Source organism: Camelina sativa, chromosome 2, assembly GCF_030686135.1.
Source record: "Camelina sativa cultivar CO46 ecotype springtype chromosome 2, ASM3068613v1".
Taxonomy (NCBI): Eukaryota; Viridiplantae; Streptophyta; class Magnoliopsida; order Brassicales; family Brassicaceae; genus Camelina; species Camelina sativa.
Window position 1 is genome coordinate 13169743 of NC_141881.1, and position 22884 is coordinate 13192626.

The 22884-nt window shown below is 39.4% G+C and overlaps 1 protein-coding gene, 1 long non-coding RNA gene, 1 other non-coding gene and 1 pseudogene across 5 annotated transcripts; 1 reads left to right on the top strand and 3 right to left on the bottom strand.

Annotated features, from left to right (window-relative positions):
• The first annotated feature begins 11857 nt into the window (after nucleotides 1-11857).
• On the top strand, nucleotides 11858-12430 carry LOC104749690 (pectinesterase inhibitor-like). The gene has a single exon (XM_010471375.3). It carries the CDS (start codon nucleotides 11858-11860, stop codon nucleotides 12428-12430), a length of 573 nt encoding a protein of 190 aa, XP_010469677.2.
• Nucleotides 12431-13044: 614 nt separating this feature from the next.
• Nucleotides 13045-14504, bottom strand: LOC104720093 (uncharacterized). Of its 3 annotated transcripts, none has more exons than XR_015578814.1 (2): nucleotides 14111-14504; nucleotides 13045-13387 (listed from the first exon to the last, which is right to left on the bottom strand). It is a non-coding gene; the product is annotated as an uncharacterized LOC104720093 (long non-coding RNA). The 3 variants fall into 3 exon arrangements; XR_756729.3 differs by having other exon boundaries at nucleotides 13045-13479; nucleotides 14111-14359; XR_002033984.2 differs by having other exon boundaries at nucleotides 13045-13665; nucleotides 14111-14305.
• A 3962-nt stretch (nucleotides 14505-18466) lies between these two features.
• Nucleotides 18467-18575, bottom strand: LOC147948539 (small nucleolar RNA R71). Its single transcript, XR_015586162.1, has one exon. It is a non-coding gene; the product is annotated as a small nucleolar RNA R71 (small nucleolar RNA).
• A 2084-nt stretch (nucleotides 18576-20659) lies between these two features.
• On the bottom strand, nucleotides 20660-20760 carry LOC147948540 (small nucleolar RNA R71; annotated as a pseudogene).
• Between the last annotated feature and the right edge of the window lie 2124 nt (nucleotides 20761-22884).

A 22884-nucleotide genomic window follows, 5' to 3' on the forward strand; every position in this document is an offset into this window, starting at 1 on the left:
TCTGTTTGGGGGTTAATCCAGTTGGATATTAGAAGTTTAGTGGGCAGGTGTAACATTGCATTGTTATACTCAGACCACAGGAGGTACTTTGTGTCGAGAGATGTTTATAGTCGTTAAGGATTGTTGCTTCTAAGGGGATGGTGATTCCCCTGAATAACGATAGCTCGAGGGGCTGAGGGCTCCGAGAGTGGCAGAGGGGATGATGTTCCCCTGAGGAGATGAGTAGTTCCCCTGATACCGAGATCTTAAGGATTGTGGTCCAAGAGTGAGATGGTATAACTCGAAGACGCTGGTTTGAGAGTGAGATCGGTATGACTCGAAGGTTGCGACCTAAGAGTGGAAGAGGTGAGAGCAAGCAATGTATAGAAGGTGAGTATAAACACAACGACGGAATGTAGACCTCGAGAGTGATGGTGGTTTAATCTTGGATTTTAGGATTATGTTGTCCAGTGGGCTAGGGTTTTATGGCCGGAGCGGTCAAGAATGTGTGGCTGATGTGCCAGGATTGAGTGGCCGGTGGTGTTGGAGTCCCGGGAAGGAGAGCTGCAGCAGATATGAGCCGGCAAGGGCATGGTTGCCAGGTACATAAGCTCACGAGAAGCCTTCATGGGAGGATAAACTAAACGTTGCGACGATGATGGATGAAGTTCATTGGAGATGGACAAGGTTACTAGATTTAAGGTTTTGGTAAGCTTGCTGGGGGGAAACAAGTCAAGTAGGTTAAGTTGGCGGCCTGCAAAGCATTTGATACAGTGAATCGGAATATGCGAACGTATGATACTTGTTTGTTTTATTACGCTCGTATTTATGATTTGCTGTGGAGAATAGCTAAGCGGAAAGCTAATTTTGGATTAATCTATCTTGTGGAAGTTTTCCCTAAGAGACAAGTTACTAGAGGTTCTTGGACGAACAAGAGGGTTGACATTCAGGTGGCATCGAGTTGATGTCGGCATACTTGAGTGTTTGTTTGGCAGAGCTGAAGAAGCAGCTAGAGGATTTGTTGAGTAAGGGATTCATCCGTCCTAGTGTATCATTGTGGGGAGCGCCAGTGTTATTTGTCAAGAAGAAGGATGGGAGTTTCCGGTTGTGCATTGATTATCGGGGTTTGAACCGGGTCACTGTGAAGAACAAGTACCCTCTTCCTAGGATCGATGAGTTGTTGGATCAGTTGAGGGGTGCTACTTGGTTCTCTAAGATAGATCTAGCGTCGGGTTATCATCAGATACCGATAGATGAGGTAGATGTGAGAAAGACGGCTTTCAGGATGAGGTATGGGCATTATGAGTTCGTGGAGATGCCTTTTTGGGTTGACTAATGCGCCAACAGCGTTAATGAGATTGATGAACAGTGTGTTTCAGGAGTTTCTGGACGTGTCTGTCATCATTTTCGTCGACGATATCCTGGTATTTTCTAAGAGTCCTAAGGAGTATGCAGTGAATTTGAGGGCAGTTCTGGAGAAGCTGCGGGAGCAGAAGTTGTTTGCTAAGTTGAGCAAGTGTAGCTTTTGGCAGCGTGTTATGGGTTCTCTGGGTCACATTGTTTCTGTAGAGTGAGTTTATGTAGATCTGGAGAAGATTCAGGCTATCAGGGATTGGCCTAGACTACATAATGTCACTGAGATCAGGAGTTCCTTGGTTTGACAGGTTACTACAGGACCAGGAGATGAAGTCTCTGTTAGGAGAGATCAGTGCGTTGAGCTTGTGTGCGGTTTCTCGAGAACCATTGGGTTAGGAGGCGGCTTATGGAGCGGATCTTCTGAGGAGGGTGTGGTTAGCTTAGGAGAAGGATTTGGGGCTGGTGAATGTCTCTAAGGATATTGATTCAGAGTATCATGTCTCAGCTAATGGTACTATCTTGGTGCGCGGTCGGATTTGTGTGCCCAAGGATGAGGATTTGAGATAGGAGATCTTGAGGGAGGCTCATGCGAGCATGTTTTCTATTCATCCAGGAGCGACTAAGATGTACCATGATCTCAAGAGGTACTATCATTAGGTCCGGATGAAGAAGGTTGTAGCTAGTTGGGTCGCGAGGTGCAACGTGTGTCAGCTGGTGAAGGCTGAACATCAGGTTCCAAGCGGATTACTAAGGAGTCTACCCATTCCAGAGTGGAAGTGGGATATGATCACGATGGATTTTGTGGTAGGATTGCCAGTGTCACGGACCTTTGATGTTATTTGGGTCATTGTGGACCGGTTGACTAAGTCAGCACATTTTCTGGCCATTAAGAAGACTGATGGAGCAACGGTCTTGGCTAAGAAGTATGTGAGAGAAATAGTTAGATTGCATGGGGTGCCAGCGAGCATTGTGTCTGACAAAGATTCTAAGTTCACTTCGGTGTTCTGGAAGGCATTTCAGGCAGAGGTCGGCACTAAGGTGCATATGAGTACAGCTTATCATCCCCAGACAGATGGGCAGTCTGTGAGGACGATCCAGACGCTGGAGGATTTGCTCAGGATGTGTGTGTCGGATTGGGGTGGCCATTGGGCAGATCACCTGAACCTGGTAGAGTTGGCTTACAACAACAGTTATCAGGCGAGTATCAAGATGGCTCCTTATGAGGCTTTGTATGGGAGGCCATGTCGTACACCATTATGCTGGACTCAGGTGGGGGAGAGGAGCATGTTTGGTGCTAGTTTTGTTCAGGAGACCTCAGAGAAGATTCGGGTTCTCAAGCTGAACATGAAGGAGGCTCAGGATAGGCAGAGGAGTTATGCTGATAGGAGGAGGAGAGATCTTGAGTTTCAGGTAGGAGACAGAGTGTACCTCAAGATGGCCATGTTGCGGGGTCCGAACAGGTCATTGTCAGAGACTAAGTTGAGTCTGAGGTATATGGGTCCATTCAGAGTGATTGAGCGGGTTGGACCAGTGGCATATAGATTGGAGTTACCTGAGGTTATGCGTGCATTCCATAAGGTTTTCCATGTGTCTATGTTGTGGAAGTGTCTCCGTGAGGGTGAGCAGGTGTTGGCTAAGATTCCTGAGGATCTTCAGCCTAACATGACTGTGGAGGCGAGACCAGTAAGAGTTCTCGAGAGGAGGATCAAGGAACTTCGGAAGAAGAAGATTCCTTTGATGAGAGTCCTGTGGGACTGTGATGGTGTTGAGGAGTAGACTTGGGAGCCTGAGGCAAAGATGAAGGCAAGGTTCAAGAAGTGGTATGAGAAGCAAGCCGCGACTTGAGCTTGTTTAGCCTGGTCCCATCAGTAATCCGTGGCTGGAGGGGAATGGAGTATTCCAGCCCATCTCTCTTGTTACTCGGTCGCTTGGGGTGGTTGGTTGTGCGACTCAGTAACAAGATGAGGTGGTGCTCGGGGTACAAAGTTTCCGTGAGGTGGGAAGTTTTGGAGGAAAGTTTCCTAAAATGGAGGTTTCTTAAAGTGGAAAGTTTCCAAAAATGGAAAGTGTTAAATATGGAAAGTTTTGCGGGAGTTAGAATTTGTCCATTTTAGCGGTGGGAAGCCTTGGAGGGGCTTTTGTGGCCTTTTTGGCGGACTCTCGAGTCAGTGTGCATATGTGTGGCGGTCTTTTAGACATTGTGTGGCCTTTGTGGCGGGCTTTTAGCCAATTATGTGGCCTTTGTAGCGGGCTTTTAGCCAATTGTTGGCCTTTGTGGCGGGCTGTTTAGCCACAGTGTCCTTGTGACGGTCCTTCGGAACAGATGGTCTTTGTGGCGGTCCTTCGGGACGGATGGTCTTTGTGACGGTCCTTCGGGACGGATGGTCTTTGTGACGGTCCTTCGGGACAGATGGTCTTTGTGACGGTCCTTCGGGACGGATGGTCTTTGTGACGGTCCTTCGGGACGAGTGGCCTTGGTGGCGGTCCTCTTTAGGACATTTGTTTTGCCTTGGTGGCGGTCCTCGTTAGGACATCTTGTTGGCCTTTGTGGCGGCCCTTGTGGCGTGTATATTATCCTTGTGTGGTCATGGGGTATCCCGGTGAGGGGATATGTGGTTGGTAGGACATTGAGATGTTTTTTTTTACGCAAGCCACGGGAAGGAAACCTGGATAGGGATAGGACTCAGACGTGTTCAGAATCGTTTGCTCGCGACTCTTGAGGGACTTAGGTTCTCCTAGTACTGCCATATTCAGAGACTTTGTGGCTCGGGAGTATGGTTGGTATATCGACTTCGGATGACGATCCGGAGGCGCGCTATAGGGTGGCAACCCGAGAGACGAGTTTGGACTTTTCCTTATATATTATGGCATGCGGGCTTAGGCCCGATGAGGAGCCAACATTTGTCATGCAGACTTATGTCTGATGAGGAGCCAATAAAAACTCAAGGTTTAGGTCTATGAGTAAAGGAAAGTCCAAAAAGTCAAGAGCAAATGACGCTTGGCGCGTGAGTCTATCGCCTAGAGGTGACCTTCTGTAGATCGGTCAGAGGAGTGCAGACCATGGAGACGGTTGCATGGGAGTCCTTGACTGATGGTTGTTTGAGATTCGAGGACGGATCTAGATTGGTGGGGAAGAATTGTAACATCCGCGAACCGGAATTTGCGTTTTTGGTAGTAGTGTCGATCGATACCCTTGTAGAATCGATCGACACCACTAATTCTGGGTTCGTCGGGTTTGTTTTAATCGTCGATTTGGACTGGTTTGGTTTAAGAAAAACCATTTAACCGGGTCTTAAAAGGAAGGAAACGACCTAGGTCGTGTTTCAGATGTTGTTGTCGCCGTTTGAGAGAAAAAGAAAAGGACAAAAACAGTTTCAAAGGTTTTTGAGAGAGTTTGTGGGATTTCAAGGCGTTTTTCGTGAGATCTTGCTGTGGGAGTGAAGATCCAAGGCTAGGAACGTGATAGAGGGTTGCTGAGAGTGTTGGATTCGTTTCCTTTGGTCTAAATCTTCTTTCAAAGAGGTGAGTGCATGACCATGGCTAATCTAAGCCTTTGATTCCCTTGTTCTTGCTTGTTGTTGCTTGTTTGTGTGTTTTTCTTGCTGGGAATTGGTTGATACAGGTTCCTACGGAGGTATAAGGCTTGGGTTTTAAGTATTGGACGATTTGGAGGTGATTGGGAGCGAGATTCGACTCTCGACTTCGCGTGGATCGCAGTTGCAGAGGGAGTGTCGATCGACACCACTTGGTGTCGGTCGACACCAGCAAGTCAAGCATCGGTCGACACCACTTGATTTCCTGGTTTGTGTGTTTGTTTGTTGCTTGTTTTGGAATCATTGTTGTATGTGTGTATAGCCTAGTAGATGGGAGGATTGCCTCACTAAGTATTTATGATAATACTTACGCATCTCAATTGTTGTTTATGGTTTGCAGGTAAAGGCAAAGTGTGATCGTGGAATCAAAGGCAATGAAGAGGAGGATGTTCTAGGGACTTGATTGGATGTTGTCTGGCATTGCTAGGTTGCTAGAGTTGAGTCATTTGAAACATTGCTAGGTTGCTGGTTCGTTGTTTCTTGTTGTTTGGTGTTTGATTATTGTTGATGTTATGGTTATTGGTTATTGTTGGAGTATTATTGGATATTTAATTGGTGTTGTTATTTCCGCTGATGATTGTGATTGTGGTTAGGTGGCTAGTGGGTATGGGACCACTAGTTGTAGTTATTTATTATTTATTATTATAAAAAAAAAAGGGATCGGTCGTTTCACCAAATATTGAATCAAACAAAATAGAACATTAGAATAACTCTCTTATAAAACCTTTTATTGCTTTAGAAACTTACTCAAAACTAAAGCTTAAACATACTCTTTAATCTCTCACAAGTTATATCACATCTCGACACATCTTTATATATAGATCAAGAGACCTTTAAAACCAAATCCTATTTGTAACTAGAAAAAGTCCCATGCGATGCATGGGTAAAATAAATGTAGTGAAATATGCAAAATTTTGAAATTAGAGGGGATCCCGGTGAGCGGTTTAGAGCCGTTAAGGTTGCAGGAGGCGAGTTACTGGCGGTACTTGGACGGACGAGGGATGTGGATATTCAGATTGCAGGAGAGTCAATGCCAGCAGATTTGATTATCAGTCTCGTGGATTTGTATGATGTTAACCTTGGTATGGGTTGGCTGGATCGGTACAAAGAGCATCTGGATTGTCACCGGGGGAGAGTAGCACTTGAGCGGATCGGAGGGAAGTTTGTATTTCATGGATTGAGACCGACTTCAAGATGTCTCGTGATCTCGTCTATGTAGGCAGGGAAAAGGATCGAGAATGATCGTGAGGCCTATTTGGTTACTATTGTCTATTGCTATGCCGGAGTCGGTAGGGCAGTCTACGGTTGGAAGTATTTGGGTGGTTCAAGAGTTTGACGATGTGTTTCAGTGGTCACAGGGATTACCACCATGTCGGTCTGATTCCTTCATGATAGAGTTGGAACCGAGAACGACGTCGTTATCTAAGACGCCTTACGGGAGGTTCCAACAGAGATGGCAGAGTTGAAGAGGCAGTTGGAGTGAAATATGCAATATATTGGAACTAATATATATTTAATTTTTTTAAGATACATTCAATGTTAATTAACATAAAGATTGTAACTAAGATTAACTGTAAATTGAAAATTTATCAGGTGTTATGAATTATTGTGACACCCCTGTTTCAATGACTTGTGGAGAGGTTTAAAAGAATTGATTTGGCCACCTATGTCACCAAAGTGCACTTATCTTTTTGGTAAAGGGTCCTGAGAGAACTCTAGAGTTAAGCGTGCTTGAGCTGGAGTATTCTCAGGATGGGTGACCTTTCGGGAAATGATCGTCGGAACTGTGCGAGTGAGAACAAAACAAAGGGAAAGATCATGTGGTGATTAGTAGGGAAGGTAAACAAATCTTTAATGCCTCACGGACGTAGCAAACCGACCGTCGGATATGGATAGGCTCACAGACCTAGTGAGAGAAACGTTAGGCCCATTAAAGAAAGTAGGCCCATGGACTGGGATTGAACATGGGATCCACTAAGAGGTGGCTGTCGGGGCGTTACAAGTGGTATCAGAGCCGAACCCAGACGAGTGTGGAGTGGAGTGGGCTCACAGAATTGGGGGTGACGGTCTTGGTGCGCAACAAGAACAATGCGGTCTATTAGTGGGGGTGAATTGTGACACCCCTATTTCACGGACTTGCGGAGAGGTTTAAAAGAATTGATTTGATCACCTATGTCACCAAAGTGCAATTATCTTTTCGGTCAAGGATCCTGAAAGAACTCTAGAGTTAAGCATGTTTGAGCTGGAGTAGTCTCAGGATGGGTGACCTTCCGGGAAGTGATTGTCAGAACTATGCTAATGAGGACAAAACACAGGGAAAAAAAATGATGTGGTAATTTGTAGGGATGGTAAACAAGGCTTTAAAGCCTCCCGGACGTAGCAAACCGACCGTCGAATATGGATGGGCTCAAGGGCCTAGTGAGAGAAAAGTGAGGCCCATTAAGTAAGGTGAGCCCATGGACTAGGATTGGACAATTATTATCTAAAACTAATTTTTATATTAAAATTTATCAACTTGATCAAAAGGAACATATTACAATATTAATATATAACATAAACCTTGTGTTTGAATTAAATTTGTGAAAATCATATGCAACATTACTTTGACTGTTAGATTTCAAATTTGAAGTTGTATATATTATATTGATTATAATGTGTGTAAATTGTAAAATTTTGAGTACTTTCAAAGTTATCAGATTAAACATGTTTTTATTAATTAGTGAGATTAACATATATGAATGAACTGGTTTTTTTTAGGAACATACAATGATGTGAAGTCACATACATTTATATTTCGTGAGAGCCATGGTGGCGATTGCACGAAGTTCTTTGGCGGATGGACGGTGTTGGGAGATTCAAGGATGAATTTTTGTTGATGGGAGAGAATTGTAACGTCCGTGAACTGAATTTTTGGTTCGTGCATCGATCGACGCCAGGGGAGTGCATCGATCTATGCAAATGTGTGGTTTTTGCTCGTTTTAGTTCTAATTTCTCTGGTTTGATGCAGTTCTATGTGGAAACCCTAGGGCTCGTGTATAAAAAGAAAACCTCGACGCCCTAAGTGGGTTTTTGGCCATTGTCGTTTCTGGAACGTGAGAAGAAGAGTTTTCTCTCTAAAAGGTTCCTCTGAGCGTTCTTGAGGAGTTCTAAGCCGTTTCTTGTGAGATCTGTTTGTGGGAGTGAAGATCTGAGGCAAGGGTCATGGGAGAAACTTGTTGTGGTGTGTTTCTTGTCGTTTTGGTTCAGAATTTTCTTGTTAAGAGGTGAGTGTGTGACCATGGCTGATCTAAGCTATTAGATGTGTGAGTTTGGGTGATTGATTGCTTGTGTGCTTGTTTGTACAAGGTTGTCGTGGTGGTTGTGGCCTGTTGAGGTTGGTTTTGGCGTCATAGACACTGTGGGGACGATTGGAGCTGATATAATGCGAGAGAGATTAATGCGGGGAGTGCGTCACAAACGTTGTGGGGATGGTTCATGCGACTGCATCGATCCACGCAAAGAGTGCATCCGTCGATGCAGTTAAGGATTCAGAGGAGACGCGAGGTTACATTGATCAATGCAAAGAGTGCATCAGTCGACGCAAAAGCAATGTGTCGATCGATGCAAGGAGTGTGTCGGTCAACGCGAAGGCGTTGCATCGATTGATGCAAGTTGTGCATCGGTCGACGCAAGGTCGCAGAGTCACGCATGTGCTCAGAGTTGCATTATTTGCTTGCTTTTGTGTATTGCTTGTGATTGTCTATTCGCTTGTGTGTATAGTCTAGTAAATGAGAGGATCGCCACAGAGTATTTATGATAATACTCACGCATCTCAATTGTTGTTTGTGGTGCAGGTACATGACGTGGAATCATAATGAGGAGGAAGATGATCTAGGGTCTCGTTTGTGTGTTGATAATTATGTCTTGTTATGTTGTTGGAACCTTGAATAGAATTATGCTTGGTTGTTGGATAAGAATAGTTAGGAACGTTCTTGTATTGATGATATGTTGTAGATGGTTATGTTGTTGGTATGTTTCTGTTGTGCATATTTGTTGACGTTGGTTTAATGATGATTTGTGGGTTAGTTGGTTTGATTAAGTAATATTGAGTGCTCAATTATTATTATTAAAAAAATAAAAAACAGGTCGGGTTGTTTCATATATATTGAATTCAGTTTAGACTAAAAGAATTGATTTTTGGCGCAAAATTAAGAAATTTCGTATTTCATATCTTTAAAATATTTAAAATAAATGAATTGATTTTCTGACGTAAAAAATTGTAAAATAATTATTTAATTTTTTTTAACAAAAAATTAATAACAGAATCTTTTCATATTTTTATATCTTGATTTTACATTCTTACTTTAGAATGAATTGATCTTTTGAATAGTAATATTGTATTCTTTAATTCCTGACAATATTAATTTATCTTGTAATTATATAACTACTAAAACGAGATTGAAAAATGATAAGATATTATTTTAGTATAAAACTATAATTAAACTTAGTGAATATAAAATACTCTCTTTGTTTCAAAATATAGGATGTTTTAACTAAAGCACGCAGATTAAGAAGTTTTTACTTTTAACAAGTTCAACCAATCAGAAATAATACTATATAATATAAAATACTAAACTAACCTAAAAGATGCATAAAACTTGAAAACATCCTATATTATGAAACAAAAAGTTTCTCTAAAACATCTTATATTTTGAAATGGAGGGAGTAATATATTTAAATTTCAGAGTATTGACACATATCGAAAGAATACAGTGCCACTTGTCAGCTTCTTAGAACATGACTTTGAAGAAATCTTACTTTATTGTATAAGATACTAGAATTTTTACCCGCGCACGTGCGGTATTTTAATTTAAAATATTTCCTATCAGTAGAAATTGTTGAGCTCAAATATAATCATTCCAACTTTTGAGTATAAATCTATATAAATACTAAACTTACTTTACTCAATGATATATAACATATATTTTTGAAGATAATATTTCTTTGTTATATCTATTTGCGATTTTACGTGGGATTTTAGTTAATATTTTTATCAATAAAAATTATTGAATATGAATATAATTTGAAGATTAAAAGATAAATCTATATAAATGCCGTACTTATTTTACTAATCTATATATAACATATATTATCTAGTGTCGCAATAATATTGTCGACAATCTTCTGACCTTTTATCTTTAAAAGAGTTCATTCCATATTTATATCCCATGAAAACATAATTTTAAAAGTTCTAACGTCAATGTCGATCGTTGACCTAATTACAGAGACCATTTAAACATATCGATATCCTACATTAAATGCGAATATACAAAGTTTCATGAACAGTTTTAGTGTTATGTCGCTACAATGAGGTTGTCCAAATGCATCATCTGCCATAATAGAATTTCCGACTAAGTCAAGAATGCTTAAATGATAAAACGTTTAAACCCTAAAATGAATATTTATTCACTAATCCAAGTTACATATTTTTCTAAAATCTCATATGTTATTTGCAGATGTTAATTTTGTGATGCAACCTCAACTTCGTCTTCTCAAAAAAAAAACATAATGTACTTTAAATATGTTGTTTTTGTCAATGTTTTGGGTTAAAAGTATTTGATAATATATAGATATATATATATATATGTATATATGTTATATTTGTTATATATGTTTTATATCATGTTATAGAATTGTAGCTCCAGTTGATAATATACCTTATGAGATATGGCTACACAAATCACATGTCACTTTTTGTAACAGCTTACATATATATATCATTTTTTCTATATTTCCTGACCATTGATTTTGTTTTTTTAGATATATTATTTTTTTCAAAATTCTTTTTCATAGTTTTCCCAAAAAAAAGTGTGCCCCTTACAATGTCTTTGTTTTAGATCAAAACTTTTAAGTTAAGTTAAGTAATTAATTTTTTCTTTCTTATAAGTAAAATTTAATAATAAATCTTTATGGTATATGTTTCTTAGAAACTAATGTTTTCACTTTAATTTTATTTTCATGTTTAGATTTTTATAAATATAATTACATAACTTATTTTTTTACTCCACCATGCATTAAATTTTTACTAACATTCTAAAACTCATTAACACATTCTAAATTTTGGAATATAATCATTTTTGGTTATAATTTTAATAATAACATTATTACTACAACAAATTTTAGTATTATTTTTACTATTTTAAATTTTTCATTTATTTTACTTAATTCATTTTTAGATAGTTATTATTTTATTATTTACTAAAAATTATATTATTGTTTATACTATTTTAAAATTTAATTAATTTAGTTAATTTGTTATTTATTTATTTTTTACTATTATTAATTATAAGTAATAAATATGCAATGAATGAATATTAAAAATATTTTTTTTATGCAAAAAAAGAAAAAAAATGATTAGGTGGATGCTGATGTGGAGGAAGGAGAAGTTAGCAAAGTTAACTTTTTATATATAGATGTTTAACTTAGATAACTCCTAAGTATCTTAAACAAATCTTAATCCATGTCTCAGTAAGGAATAGTATAGAACCTTCTTATATTAGCTTGTCCTTGAGAAACAATATTGGGTCAAGATTTTATTAACCCTACCAAATAGGAATCACAATATTTTACACCAAATTTGATATTACAGTTTTTTAGGTTGGACTTAGTATATTAGCTACTATGGCATCAGGTTTTGACTGATTTCTTAAATTTAAGAAAAATTAGGCTAATTTTTATCTTTATTATAAATGTTTTTACTATTTTATCAAAATTCCTTATTAAATGTAGAATTTGTTACTTAATTAAGGTGATTTTTTTTGTCCAAAAAAAAAAGTTAAGGTGATTTTTTTCTTAATAATGTAGACATCTTATAAAGATACAAAATCTCTTATACAAGAGCTACATCGAAAAATAAAATAAAACATAACTATTCTTCAACACTCACGAAGATGGCCGTTTCTGGTGTGAGAAGTAATGTATTTTCATTTCTTCCTCTTCTTCTTATTTTATCAATCACCCCTTTGTCTTCGTCTTCATCTTTTTCACCGAGTGACAAAGTCACAAAAGCATTACTTGACAAACTCTGTTCACAACCATCAATTTACAAGCACTTCTGTATCCCTTGGCTAACCTCTGACCCTACAACGTTCACCCTTGACCTGAAAGGTCTTGTCCCTATGGTCTTCCAGAAGGCGGAAATGTTGGGCTATAAGAATCTGGCGATGATTGAAGGCTTGTATAGAACAACGAATGATCCGACGCTTAAGATCCCATATGGGTCTTGCATGACAGGTTATGAATTCTCAAATAAAGCACTGAAAAAAGCTAAACAGCTTGCAAGGTCTAATGCGTACGTGTCAGCATCTAAGGCAGCTTTTAAGGCCTTTGATAGTATTGGCATGTGCGAATCTCTGCTAGAAGGATTGGCAACACCAGCTGATGTTTCAAAACGCAATATGTGGTATGAAAGAATGTGTAACACTGGCATGGCTTTCTTTGATATTTTGGCTTTTGGACTATGAAAATGTCATTATCTTTGTAGTTTTTTTTGAAACCTATTAATTAATAAATTCATAGTTAAATTATTATCTTTTAGACCGGAATATAACCCTCCGACGTGTATCCTTACATAAAAATACCTAAACTACGTGTTTTGACATTTAAATGAAAAACAAAATAATTTGACTTGGAGTCTTGAATGAACCCATAACCTCTATTATAAATCAAAACATGCTTTAACAATCATAGCCATGCCGCAATAACTTCTCTCAATTCAACAAACCAATAAATATATAACCCTCTTTGTATTTTTCACTATGTCTTTTTCAATATATAACGCCCACAACATGTAGTATGTTTAGTAGTTTTTTCAGTTTCCGTATGTAATGAAACAATGAACAGAGCGCTTCATTTTCACTCGTCTCACACACAAGACTAATTGGTGTCACTGGGTTATTTCCGTGTCTCACACATGGTCCCATGATTGTATCAGAAACTTGTGTTGACAGGACATGATGTTTAACGTTTGTGTGGATTTGGAAGTCCGTATCAGGTATGAATGTATGATACTTAAGTAATTTTGGCTTTGATCAGGTCCAAACTAATTGACGCAAGTACAACAGTGGCGCTGAGATAGTGAGATGGATTCCATGAACATTGACTTATAACAACAGATCAAGAATACATAAGATCTAAACGAAGAAAAGAGCTCATATAATCATCATCAATCATGTTTCTCTCATTGTATCTTCTGGCAACACAAACAAGATTACAGATTAGTGAGAAGAGAAAGAACACTCAAGACTGTTTGCCACTGCTAGGGTTGGACTTAGGACAGAGGTTCCAGCGTCCCTTGACACGCTCTACCCCTAGTGGTCCGCATCCTCCTGCGGAAACCATGAGTCCTAGCCAGAGATTTTCTTGATCTGCTTCTCTATGTTTGACACAGAGCAGCTTTTCCAGCTCTCACCTCTGCGTCTCTGGCCATTCATTCCACATCATACAATAATACTAGAGACTTGATCAATTAGAGTATACCCTTAACTCTTGACACACTGCCCAGAACCAAGACCTAGACAATCCAAAATGACCCTTGAGCTAAGGTCTGTTTCTGCTAAACTGGCAAAGCTTATATTAACTGCACAACTCTTAGAGGCTAGTTACAATAAACTTTACAACAAAGTTATGATCAAGGGAGGAGGACAAGTTCATCTGACGCTTTGAAGCAATTTGTGCGGAAAACCTATAACCATTGAACCTAAATAATCGCCATGGACTAGATGAGTACAAAGAAAGTCAACAGAACTAGGTTGGATCTCAAAGAGTTCAACAGAGAATGAAAACACGCCAATAAATTTCGAGTAAGATAGATCTACTAGTGTATAATAAGCTAAATGGCAACATTTTTGTACTGAAAAACAAACAACATTCACTAGCGGCTACAACTACATGAGCTAAAAAAGAAAAAAAAACACATGGCTTCCCTCACTCCCTAATCGAATCCCCCATGACAACAGCTATGTTACACAATTCACAAAATAAACAATATCTAATATATAAGTTCAAAAAGTAAAGCTAGAGCCAAACCCATACGCGAACCCAAAGAAACGCGAGAACCAAAGTCAAAAACTTAATACAACATTACAAACAACAGTAGCAGCTAAACCAGAAACAATAATTAGAACCAATCTCAAGAGAGTTACCAGAAAATGGTGAAGCTAGCCGAGAGAGGTGAAGAGAGAAACGAGCAATGGAGAAACTGCCAAGAAGCGGAAGAGCTGAGAGAACACTCTGACTCTCTCTCTCTCATTGAACCATTACGTAGACAGAGCGAAGTAACGCCGGTTTTGCCATTGGGATTCCATAAACGCAACGAAGCCGAGGCTACAACAAAAGCCATTGATGAAGTTCCCCCTCTCTTCTTCTTATCTCCAAACCCAATTCTCTCCGGTAGTGTAAAGAATTATCCTCTACGGGCGCTACCACCGTAAACTCAGCCATTAGAACCAATCAGGATAAGACACGTATTACAAAAACTCATGAAATGTTTGTATTCTAAAGGATTTATATTTCAACAATTTGTCACCAACATTCATCAAGGGGCTTTTCGTTGGGGAGGGGGGTTTACACAAGTATGCCATCTATCTTTTGAACATCTTGGACCACATGTAGGGGATAAAGAAGAGGACGAGTGCGAAAAGAACCACATGCATGATGTGGTTGTTGCCACTCCGGATAATGCTCAAGTTCAGTTTCCTTATGTTGTTCTTCACCCCAGCTTGCGCTCTTATCAATGTCATTTGCTGTCACAAAAGAAGAAAAAACCCATCATGAGGCTTTTCTATTTCAGAAAGAGGACATCATTCTGTATCACAGCACTTTCATTCATGTTTCTGCAGTCTCACACAACCATATCTACTTTTTGGTCATTATCTTTTTCGGATGTTCTTCAGGTAAAACTAGAAGGAACTAAACACGGGAAAATGGCCAAAATCAATCCCAACTATTTGCCAAACGCTTTTTTATACCTAAACTTCAATACCCTGCAAATAACAACCTGAATTGTATTAAAATTCTAATTTGCTACCTAAACTATATAAAATGTTGTCAATTTCAACATTTGTTCGAACAGTGTTAAATCAGAGTTTAATGATATTGAGTCAGACGATCTGTGACATCCACATGGCACTGAAAATGACCAAAACTAAGTTGGTTTGGTCATTTTTAGGTGTGTTGTGGCAAGAAACAAAGTGTTTGACAAAAAATGGAGTATTGGAATCCATTTTCGGGTGCGTTGTGAGAATTCATTTTTGGTCATTTCTTGGAACAAAAATGACCAAAACGACGTAGTTTTGGTAAATCCCAGTGCTACGTTGAAGTTACGGACCGTCTGACTCAACATCATCAAACTCTGATTTAACACTGTTCAAACAGAGGTTGAAATTAACAACATTTTATATAGTTTAGGTAGCAAATTTGAATTTTAACACAGTTCAGGTTGTTATTTGCAGGGTGTTAGAGTTTAGGTATAAAAAACGTTTAGCAAATAGTTGGGGTTGATTTTAGCTGTTTTCCCAAACTAAACACCATATTCTCCTTCACAATGATAAGTTCATAACTATTTCATGTTGCATTCACCTAATTAGCGGAGATGGAAGAAATATATTCCTACCCACAAGAATTCAGACCAGACGAGTCTGAATTTAATCTAAACTGTGCATTTATCAAGATTCATTGGTTTGTAAGCTACAGTAGAATTTTTATCTAACATGCGTTCGGATGATGCTGTAGTTTCCCAAATAATGAGCACAGTTATTTGAAACCAAATAAAGGAAACACACATTCGGATATTCTATATAATCATTGATTGGCAGAATAAGTGCATGTTGCTGATGTTAGAATATGTTTATGATACATACATAAAGAACATACCAGTTCATCTAAGAAGTCTGATGTTCATATATTTTACCTTGTTCTCCCTTAATATATTCACATCTTTTGTACCTTTTGCTATCCATTTTCACCATTATTGTATAGCTTTAGGACCAATCATGCATTAGAGTTTAGTTGCATTGCATTTGCATCTTTTCATGCATAAACAGGTGATTTTGGAGCTTAAGGAGCATGGAAGCAATGCTGAGGAGAAGTGAAGCAATCATGAAGGAAAGGCAAGAGAATTAAGGCTGAAACAACAAGGTCCGGAGTCCAACTCGACCGCACACTCGACCAGACACTCGACCGTGTGCTGAGGAGGACTCGACCGAGTGGAGAACGCACGAGAGAAGCCAGCTCGACCTGCCACTCGACCGAGCACAGGTCGAGTTGACCGAGCCGTTGACTATTTTGTCTTTTAGTATTTTTAGGGCTTCCACTCCCTCTCCTATATAAAGTCTTGTACCTGCAGCCACCAAAGAATCTAGCTTTTTAGATATTCTCTAAACCTAGTTTCTACCCTTTTAGGAATTATTCCTTTTGCACTTTTATTTTTCTTAGATCTTGTACTTGTTTTAAGAGAGAAAAGACTAGATTCTTGTATTTTGTTGGTTTCATAACTTTCAAGATATCAAGATTTCGAGTTTATTTTCTTCATCAATATTGTAGATCTCTGTTTTATCTTTCTTATAATGCAAGTTTCAATATTTTCTGCGTTTTTGACTTTGTTCATCATGTGTTCTTGTGAGTAGTGCTTAGGATCTTGAGGATGGGTTAGGCTGGGCTGTGTTTGAGGTTTGTTTGCTTTGGTCAAGCTTGATTGTGGTAGAATCTCTTCTAGGCTAGATGGTCTTAATGCTGATCCTGAACTGAGAGGTTAGGGTTTGATTTCAAGCATCTTAGCATCACACCAATGTTTAAGGAGCATAGATAAGGCTAGATCTAGATCTTACCATTAGGCTTGCTAAGAGATTAGAGGTCTTGTTTGGTTTGAGATGTATTGCTTAATGCCTGCTTGTGTAGATTCTTTACTTTGTGAGAACAAGTCTAGAGATGCATAGGTTTGATTGTTTCTTGCCATGAGAGTGGAGGAAACTTGTCTTAGATTTATATGTCTAGAGATTAGCTCAAAGTTTGCTTGAGATTTGTTGGCCAAAGTGTGATAACCTCATCCACTAGTCCAGCCCATGAATCCCTCCTCAAGGCTTTCTTTGTTTATTGATTTTAAAGTCTTAATCCTGTTGCTTGCTTGTTGTTTGATTCGTTTTTGCTTGCTCTGTTTTTATTGTGTTGCTCTGTTTCCCGGATTTAACCAGCTCGACCCTGCACTTGATCTACATTCGATCGAGTGCTTGCTCGAGTTCATCCCCAGAACTCTTGTTTATGATTTGTAGTTGTCCTGTATTATCTCTTGTTTCATTCTTTTTGCATTTCTGTTGCATTTACTTAGTGTTCTATTCATTACTTGTCTTGCATTAGTTCATTAGCATAGTTTCTATTTTTGTTCTTGCTTCATAACTGCTATAATCATTTTGTTTCATTTGCATTTAGCTCTTAGTTCTTGTAGTTTTACTTTCTGCACTTTTCCTTTTCATCATAGGGTTGTTAGTGACAAACATCCTTTACATTTGGCTTGACTTAATCTCATATACATATCTTAATTGTTCACAAACACTCATTTAGGATTAACACCTCTTATACTGCAACTGCATAAGGGGAATTGAAACACCTTACTATCCATCCATTCATATCTCATTGCATACATTCATCATCATTCACCACCACCATAGAAAACCTTGTTTCAATTTGGCGCCGTTGCCCATTTGAGTGTGTTTTTGTGACATTTAGGATTCATATTAGTCTAAGATTAAGTTCGTTTATACACTTGTGGAGTTGCTGGACTCGAATCTTCTGTTGTTGGGTTGTCTTGAGTTTCAGGTACCCACTCGACCATCCACTCGACCACCACTCGACTGAGCAGTGATCGAGCACCTGATCGAGTCAGAAGCCATCTCTATTTGGACACCACTTCCTAGTCGACTTGACTGCCTACACGAGCTTGAGCTCAATTGTGAACCTGTTCGAGTTTGTACTCGTGTCTGTTGATGCACACAAGGTCAAAGGGGAAACAAAATCTTCAAAAGCCTCTTGACAACATCCATAGGCTGCAAAAGGGTTTGGGAAATCAGAGAAGAAGAGTAGTTCAAGTTCAGCAAGAGGATCCAGTGATCATGGAGCAACAAGCTAACCATGAGCAGAGACCTAGGCACATTGGTTCTGGAGATGCACCCAACACCCACAACCAAAGGGCTGGTATTGTGCCTCCAACAGTAGCAAACAACAACTTTCAGATCAAGAGTGGATTGATCTCCATGATTCAAGCCAACAAGTTCCATGGGTTGCCAATGGAGGATCCCCTAGACCACCTTGATGAATTTGACAGAATCTGTGGTCTTACAAAGATTAATGGAGTGAGTGAAGATGGATTCAAGTTGAGGCTCTTTCCATTCTCACTTGGAGACAAGGCTCACCTTTGGGAGAAGACTATTCCTACTGGAGCAATAACCACATGGGATGCTTGCAAGAAGGCTTTCTTGGCCAAATTCTTCTCCAATGCAAGGACTGCTAGGTTGAGAAATGAAATTTCTGGGTTTGCTCAAAGGAACAATGAAAGCTTTTGTGAAGCTTGGGAGAGGTTCAAAGGATTTCAGAGTCAATGTTGATATATCATGGTTTTTACGGTTTTTAACCATGATATAAGTGTGCTTTTGAGTCTTTTGATTTGTTTCTAGGTTATTTTTGAGTCTTAACAGGTTATTTAGGAATTTGGCACGGAGGGAGCAATATGGAACAATCTGGATCATTTTGGAGCACTTTACCGAAGGAAATCAAGTTGGAGTCGGATCAGAGACCAAGCATCGATCGACACCACACAAAGGAGCATCGATCGACACTCGTGTTTACCCGACGAGAGAACAACAAATTTGGAAGTTTTACAAATTTGCCCAAAGTCTTCTATAATTGCAACATAAGCCCCTGGACGTATTTTAGGATGTATATATATGGTTTTTGGGTTTTAGAAACCCTTAAGTTATTTTCTAGCAGTTTTTGAGAGAAGGATATTGAGAGCTTTTGGGAGAGAGAGATCTGCTTTGTAGAGAAGAATTCTTGAACTCCCTCTTCTACTTTTTAATATCTATTGCATGTTATTCAGAATTATGATTTGTTCTTCATTAAACATGTCTGAGTAATTTGCTTGTTAGGTTTAGGGTTTTTCATAGGGTTTTTATGATTTATTAGATCTGAGATTTTTAGGGTTCTTAATCTTTTATGATCTTCATCCTTGGTTGTTCTTCACAATAATTCTTGATTGATCACCTAGAATTGTTATCTTAGGGAAATAAATTGATATGAGAATATAATTGTTTTCCTGATTAAACCATTGATGAGCAGAATTGTTTATTACAAAGAGATTTGAATTAATAATTCTGTGAACTTATCTAAACCTGTGCTTAAAGCTGATTTATTACTTGGAATTTTACAAAGAGATTTGGATTTTCTGGTTTTAAATTTAGATTATAATTGCAGTGAGAACTGATTATTTTACCAAAAGTTTAGAGTTCTAGATCTGATTTTTATTGCTTGAACCTTAATTAATTTATCTGATTTAATATTTCATAATTTCCTGAGAAATTCCCTAGGCTTAGCTCTTTTGATTTTCTGAATTCACAACACTTTTATTTAAATATTTGCATTGCTGTATTTTAATTCAATTTAACTTGTTTAGCGTAATTTACAAAACTTTACAATCTATTGTGTTTGATCTTGAGTCTCTGTGGATTCGACCCCTAAGTACTGCAGTGATCTCTTGTTTGAGAGAGTAGCTCTAGGGATTAATTTGAGTATCAAATTTTGGCGCCGTTGCCGGGGACTCTCTGATCTACCATTAGATTTAAGTTTTTAATTTCGTCTAAACTTTTATTTCTATTTTTCTGCTTACACGTTTTTGTTTTTCTTCTCTTTGGTGTTTCAGGTGCATGCCTCCTAGACCTCACACAAGGAGCAACAAATCTGGTCCTACTGTGAATTTGACAAACAAAGAGTTGGGAAAACTGGAACGTGAGAACAGAAAGGCAGCTAAATCTCTGAAGATGGTTAATACAATCATTCTGATGCGTGATGAGGCTGGTGTTTTGAGGGATCAAGAGGGCCACTTGCGCAATGAGCAGGGCCAAAAGCTTGATGCAGAAGGGAACGTGATCCCTGAACCTGTTGTCAACGAGCAGGCTGTTGTGAACCAGCAAGCTGGTGTCGTTGATAATCCGGATCTGGGTGTCGATCGACACCAACCAGGTGGCATCGATCGACACCAACTTGCAGACGTGCGTGGAGCTGCTAACCACGTACAGAACCCAGTTCGACGACAGGAGAACAACCGGGATCTGATCAGGACCATTGCTGACTACAATCAGGCTGATCTGGTGTATGAGAACCGGTCTGCTATTGTTCCTCCCCCTTTTCAGAGGAATGATTTTGAGTTGAAACCTGCATACTTTCAACTAGTTGGGCAGAGACCTTTCTCTGCTTTGCCCAATGAGAAGCCTTTGGATCACATTGAGCATTTTGAGGATTTGGTGACTAGCATCAAGGCTAATGGGGTAACTGAGGACTACATCTTCTGCAAACTCTTCCCTTACTCACTTGCAGGAGAGGCATCTCAATGGTTGAAACAGCTGCCTGCTGGATCATTAACAAGCTGGCGTGATGTCAAGGTGGCCTTCCTCAACCACTTCTATGATGATGCAATGTCAGATGAGTTGAGAATCAAGCTGTCTTCCTTCAAGCAGAGACCAGATGAAGCTTTCAAAGCAGCTTGGGTGAGATTCAAGGCTTACCAAAGGGACTGTCCACACCATGGTTTCTCAAGAGTTCAACTGCTAAGTATCTTCTTCAGAGGGTGTGACTGGGAGTATCAGCTGGCTTTAGATGCTGCAAGTCATGGGAATTTCAAGACAAGATTGCCAGTAGATGCTGAATTGTTGATTGAGAACTTAGCTGCTAGTAATAGTACTAAGAGAGCAGATGCTGAAAGAAAGAGATTACATGGAGGATATGACTCACATCAGTTAGCTTCTGTTAATGCTAAGCTGGATTCTGTGCATAATCTCCTTGTGGGTAAGAAATCTGTTCATTTTGCTGCTGAAGTTGAGACATATGAGCCAGAATCTGATCAAGGAAATTATGAAGAAGAAGAGGTGAACTATGTCTATGGGAATCAGGGGCAGAGGTTTGGAAATCAGCAAGGTAGTAGGCCTTACAGTGGAAACAGCCAGCGCAGTAACTTTCAGGGCAACTCTTCTGGTTTCACACCCAAACCTGAATATCAGAAGCAGCAACAAAACAGTGGATTCACAAGGACTTATGGCAACAACTCATATCAGTCTCCACCTCCTAAGTCAGCTGAAACTAGTAAGATGGAAGCCATGCTTGAGCAGCTTTTGCAAGGCCAAGAGCAGATGACAGTGACTTTCAATGGGAAGCTGGATAATGTCTACACTGATCTTAATGGGAAGTTTGAAGCTTTGAACATCCATGTCAAGAAGCTAGAAAGTCAGGTTGCGCAGACTGCTGGGTCTGTGAAAAGGCAAGAAGGCTATCTCCCTTCAAGAACTGAATCAAATCCTAAACATTCTTGCAATGCAGTGACTTTGAGAAGTGGCAAACAACTCCATCCTATACCCCAGAAGAATCAAACTGATGATCTACAGGAGTTGATTGATATAGACGACGAAGAAGATGTTTCTGCCGAGCCAGTATCGACCGACACACATGGGCATCGGTCGACACCCAAACCATGCGAAGTTTCGGACAAAATCCCAGAACAAAGCGTCGATCGACACAACCAGGTGGCATCGATCGACGCCAACCACGGACAGAAACTGCGAATGTGAAGTCTTCTACTCCAGTTGCAGAAAGAGTCTACATACCTAAGGTTCCATTCCCCAAGATTCCAAGGAAGTCTAAACAAGAGCTAGATGATGCCAAGTGCAAAGCCATGATGGATAAGCTTATTCTTGAGTTGCCTTTGGTTGATGCTGTTAAGACTTCTCCAATGCTTAGGAGATATGTCAAGAGGATGGTAACCAAGGATTTTAATGCTGAGCAAGGAGTTATGATGATATCAGCCCAAGTCAGTGCCATCATTCAGAACAAGATCCCAGAAAAACTTCCTGATCCAGGGAGCTTTGTTCTTGATTGCACTATCTTCACTGACAGATTTGCTAGATCTTTGTGTGATCTTGGTTCTAGTGTCAACCTTATGCCAAGATCAGTAGCACTCAGCCTGGAAATGACAGACTTCCAGCCTACTAAGCTCACTCTCATCCTTGCTGACCGGTCTGTTCGCATTCCAGATGGTGTTCTTGAAGATGTTCCAATTAAGATTGGTGAGTGCTTGATACCTACTGATTTTGTGGTGTTAAAGTATGAGGAGGAACCCAAGGACCCTCTTATTCTGGGAAGATCATTCTTAGCTACTGCTGGAGCTATAATTGATGTCAAGAAGGGTCAGATTGGTCTCAACATTGGTGATTTACAAATGCACTTTGACATGGAGAAACTGGTTAAGAGGCCAACCATTGATGGCCAAATATTCTATGTAGACACATTGTCTAATCTGGCTGAAGAGATATTCCAGGAGCTGCATCTTGAGGATCCTTTAGAGAGAGCATTAGTTGCTTCTGCTTAAGAAGCTGAGCATCTAGATGACATTGCTGCTGGGTATGTCAAACTGCTTGATGCTAATGAACAAGTGAAGAAGCTGGTTGCACAAGAGGAATTGGTTTGTACTTCTTCACAAGCTGCAAAGGTTTCTGATTGGAGTCTTGAAAGAGCTCCAAAGGTTGATCTCAAGCCACTTCCTGCAGGTTTAAGGTATGCATATCTAGGTGAGAACTCTTCCTATCCTGTTATTGTTAGTGCTTCCTTAAACAATGCAGAGCTCACTTTATTGCTAAGCAAGCTGCGCAAGTTTCGCAAGGCTCTT

What these genes read in the sequence shown, in the direction of transcription:
- LOC104749690 (XM_010471375.3), top strand. Translation starts at nt 11,858, where the DNA reads ATGGCCGTTTCTGGTGTGAGAAGTAATGTATTTTCATTTCTTCCTCTT.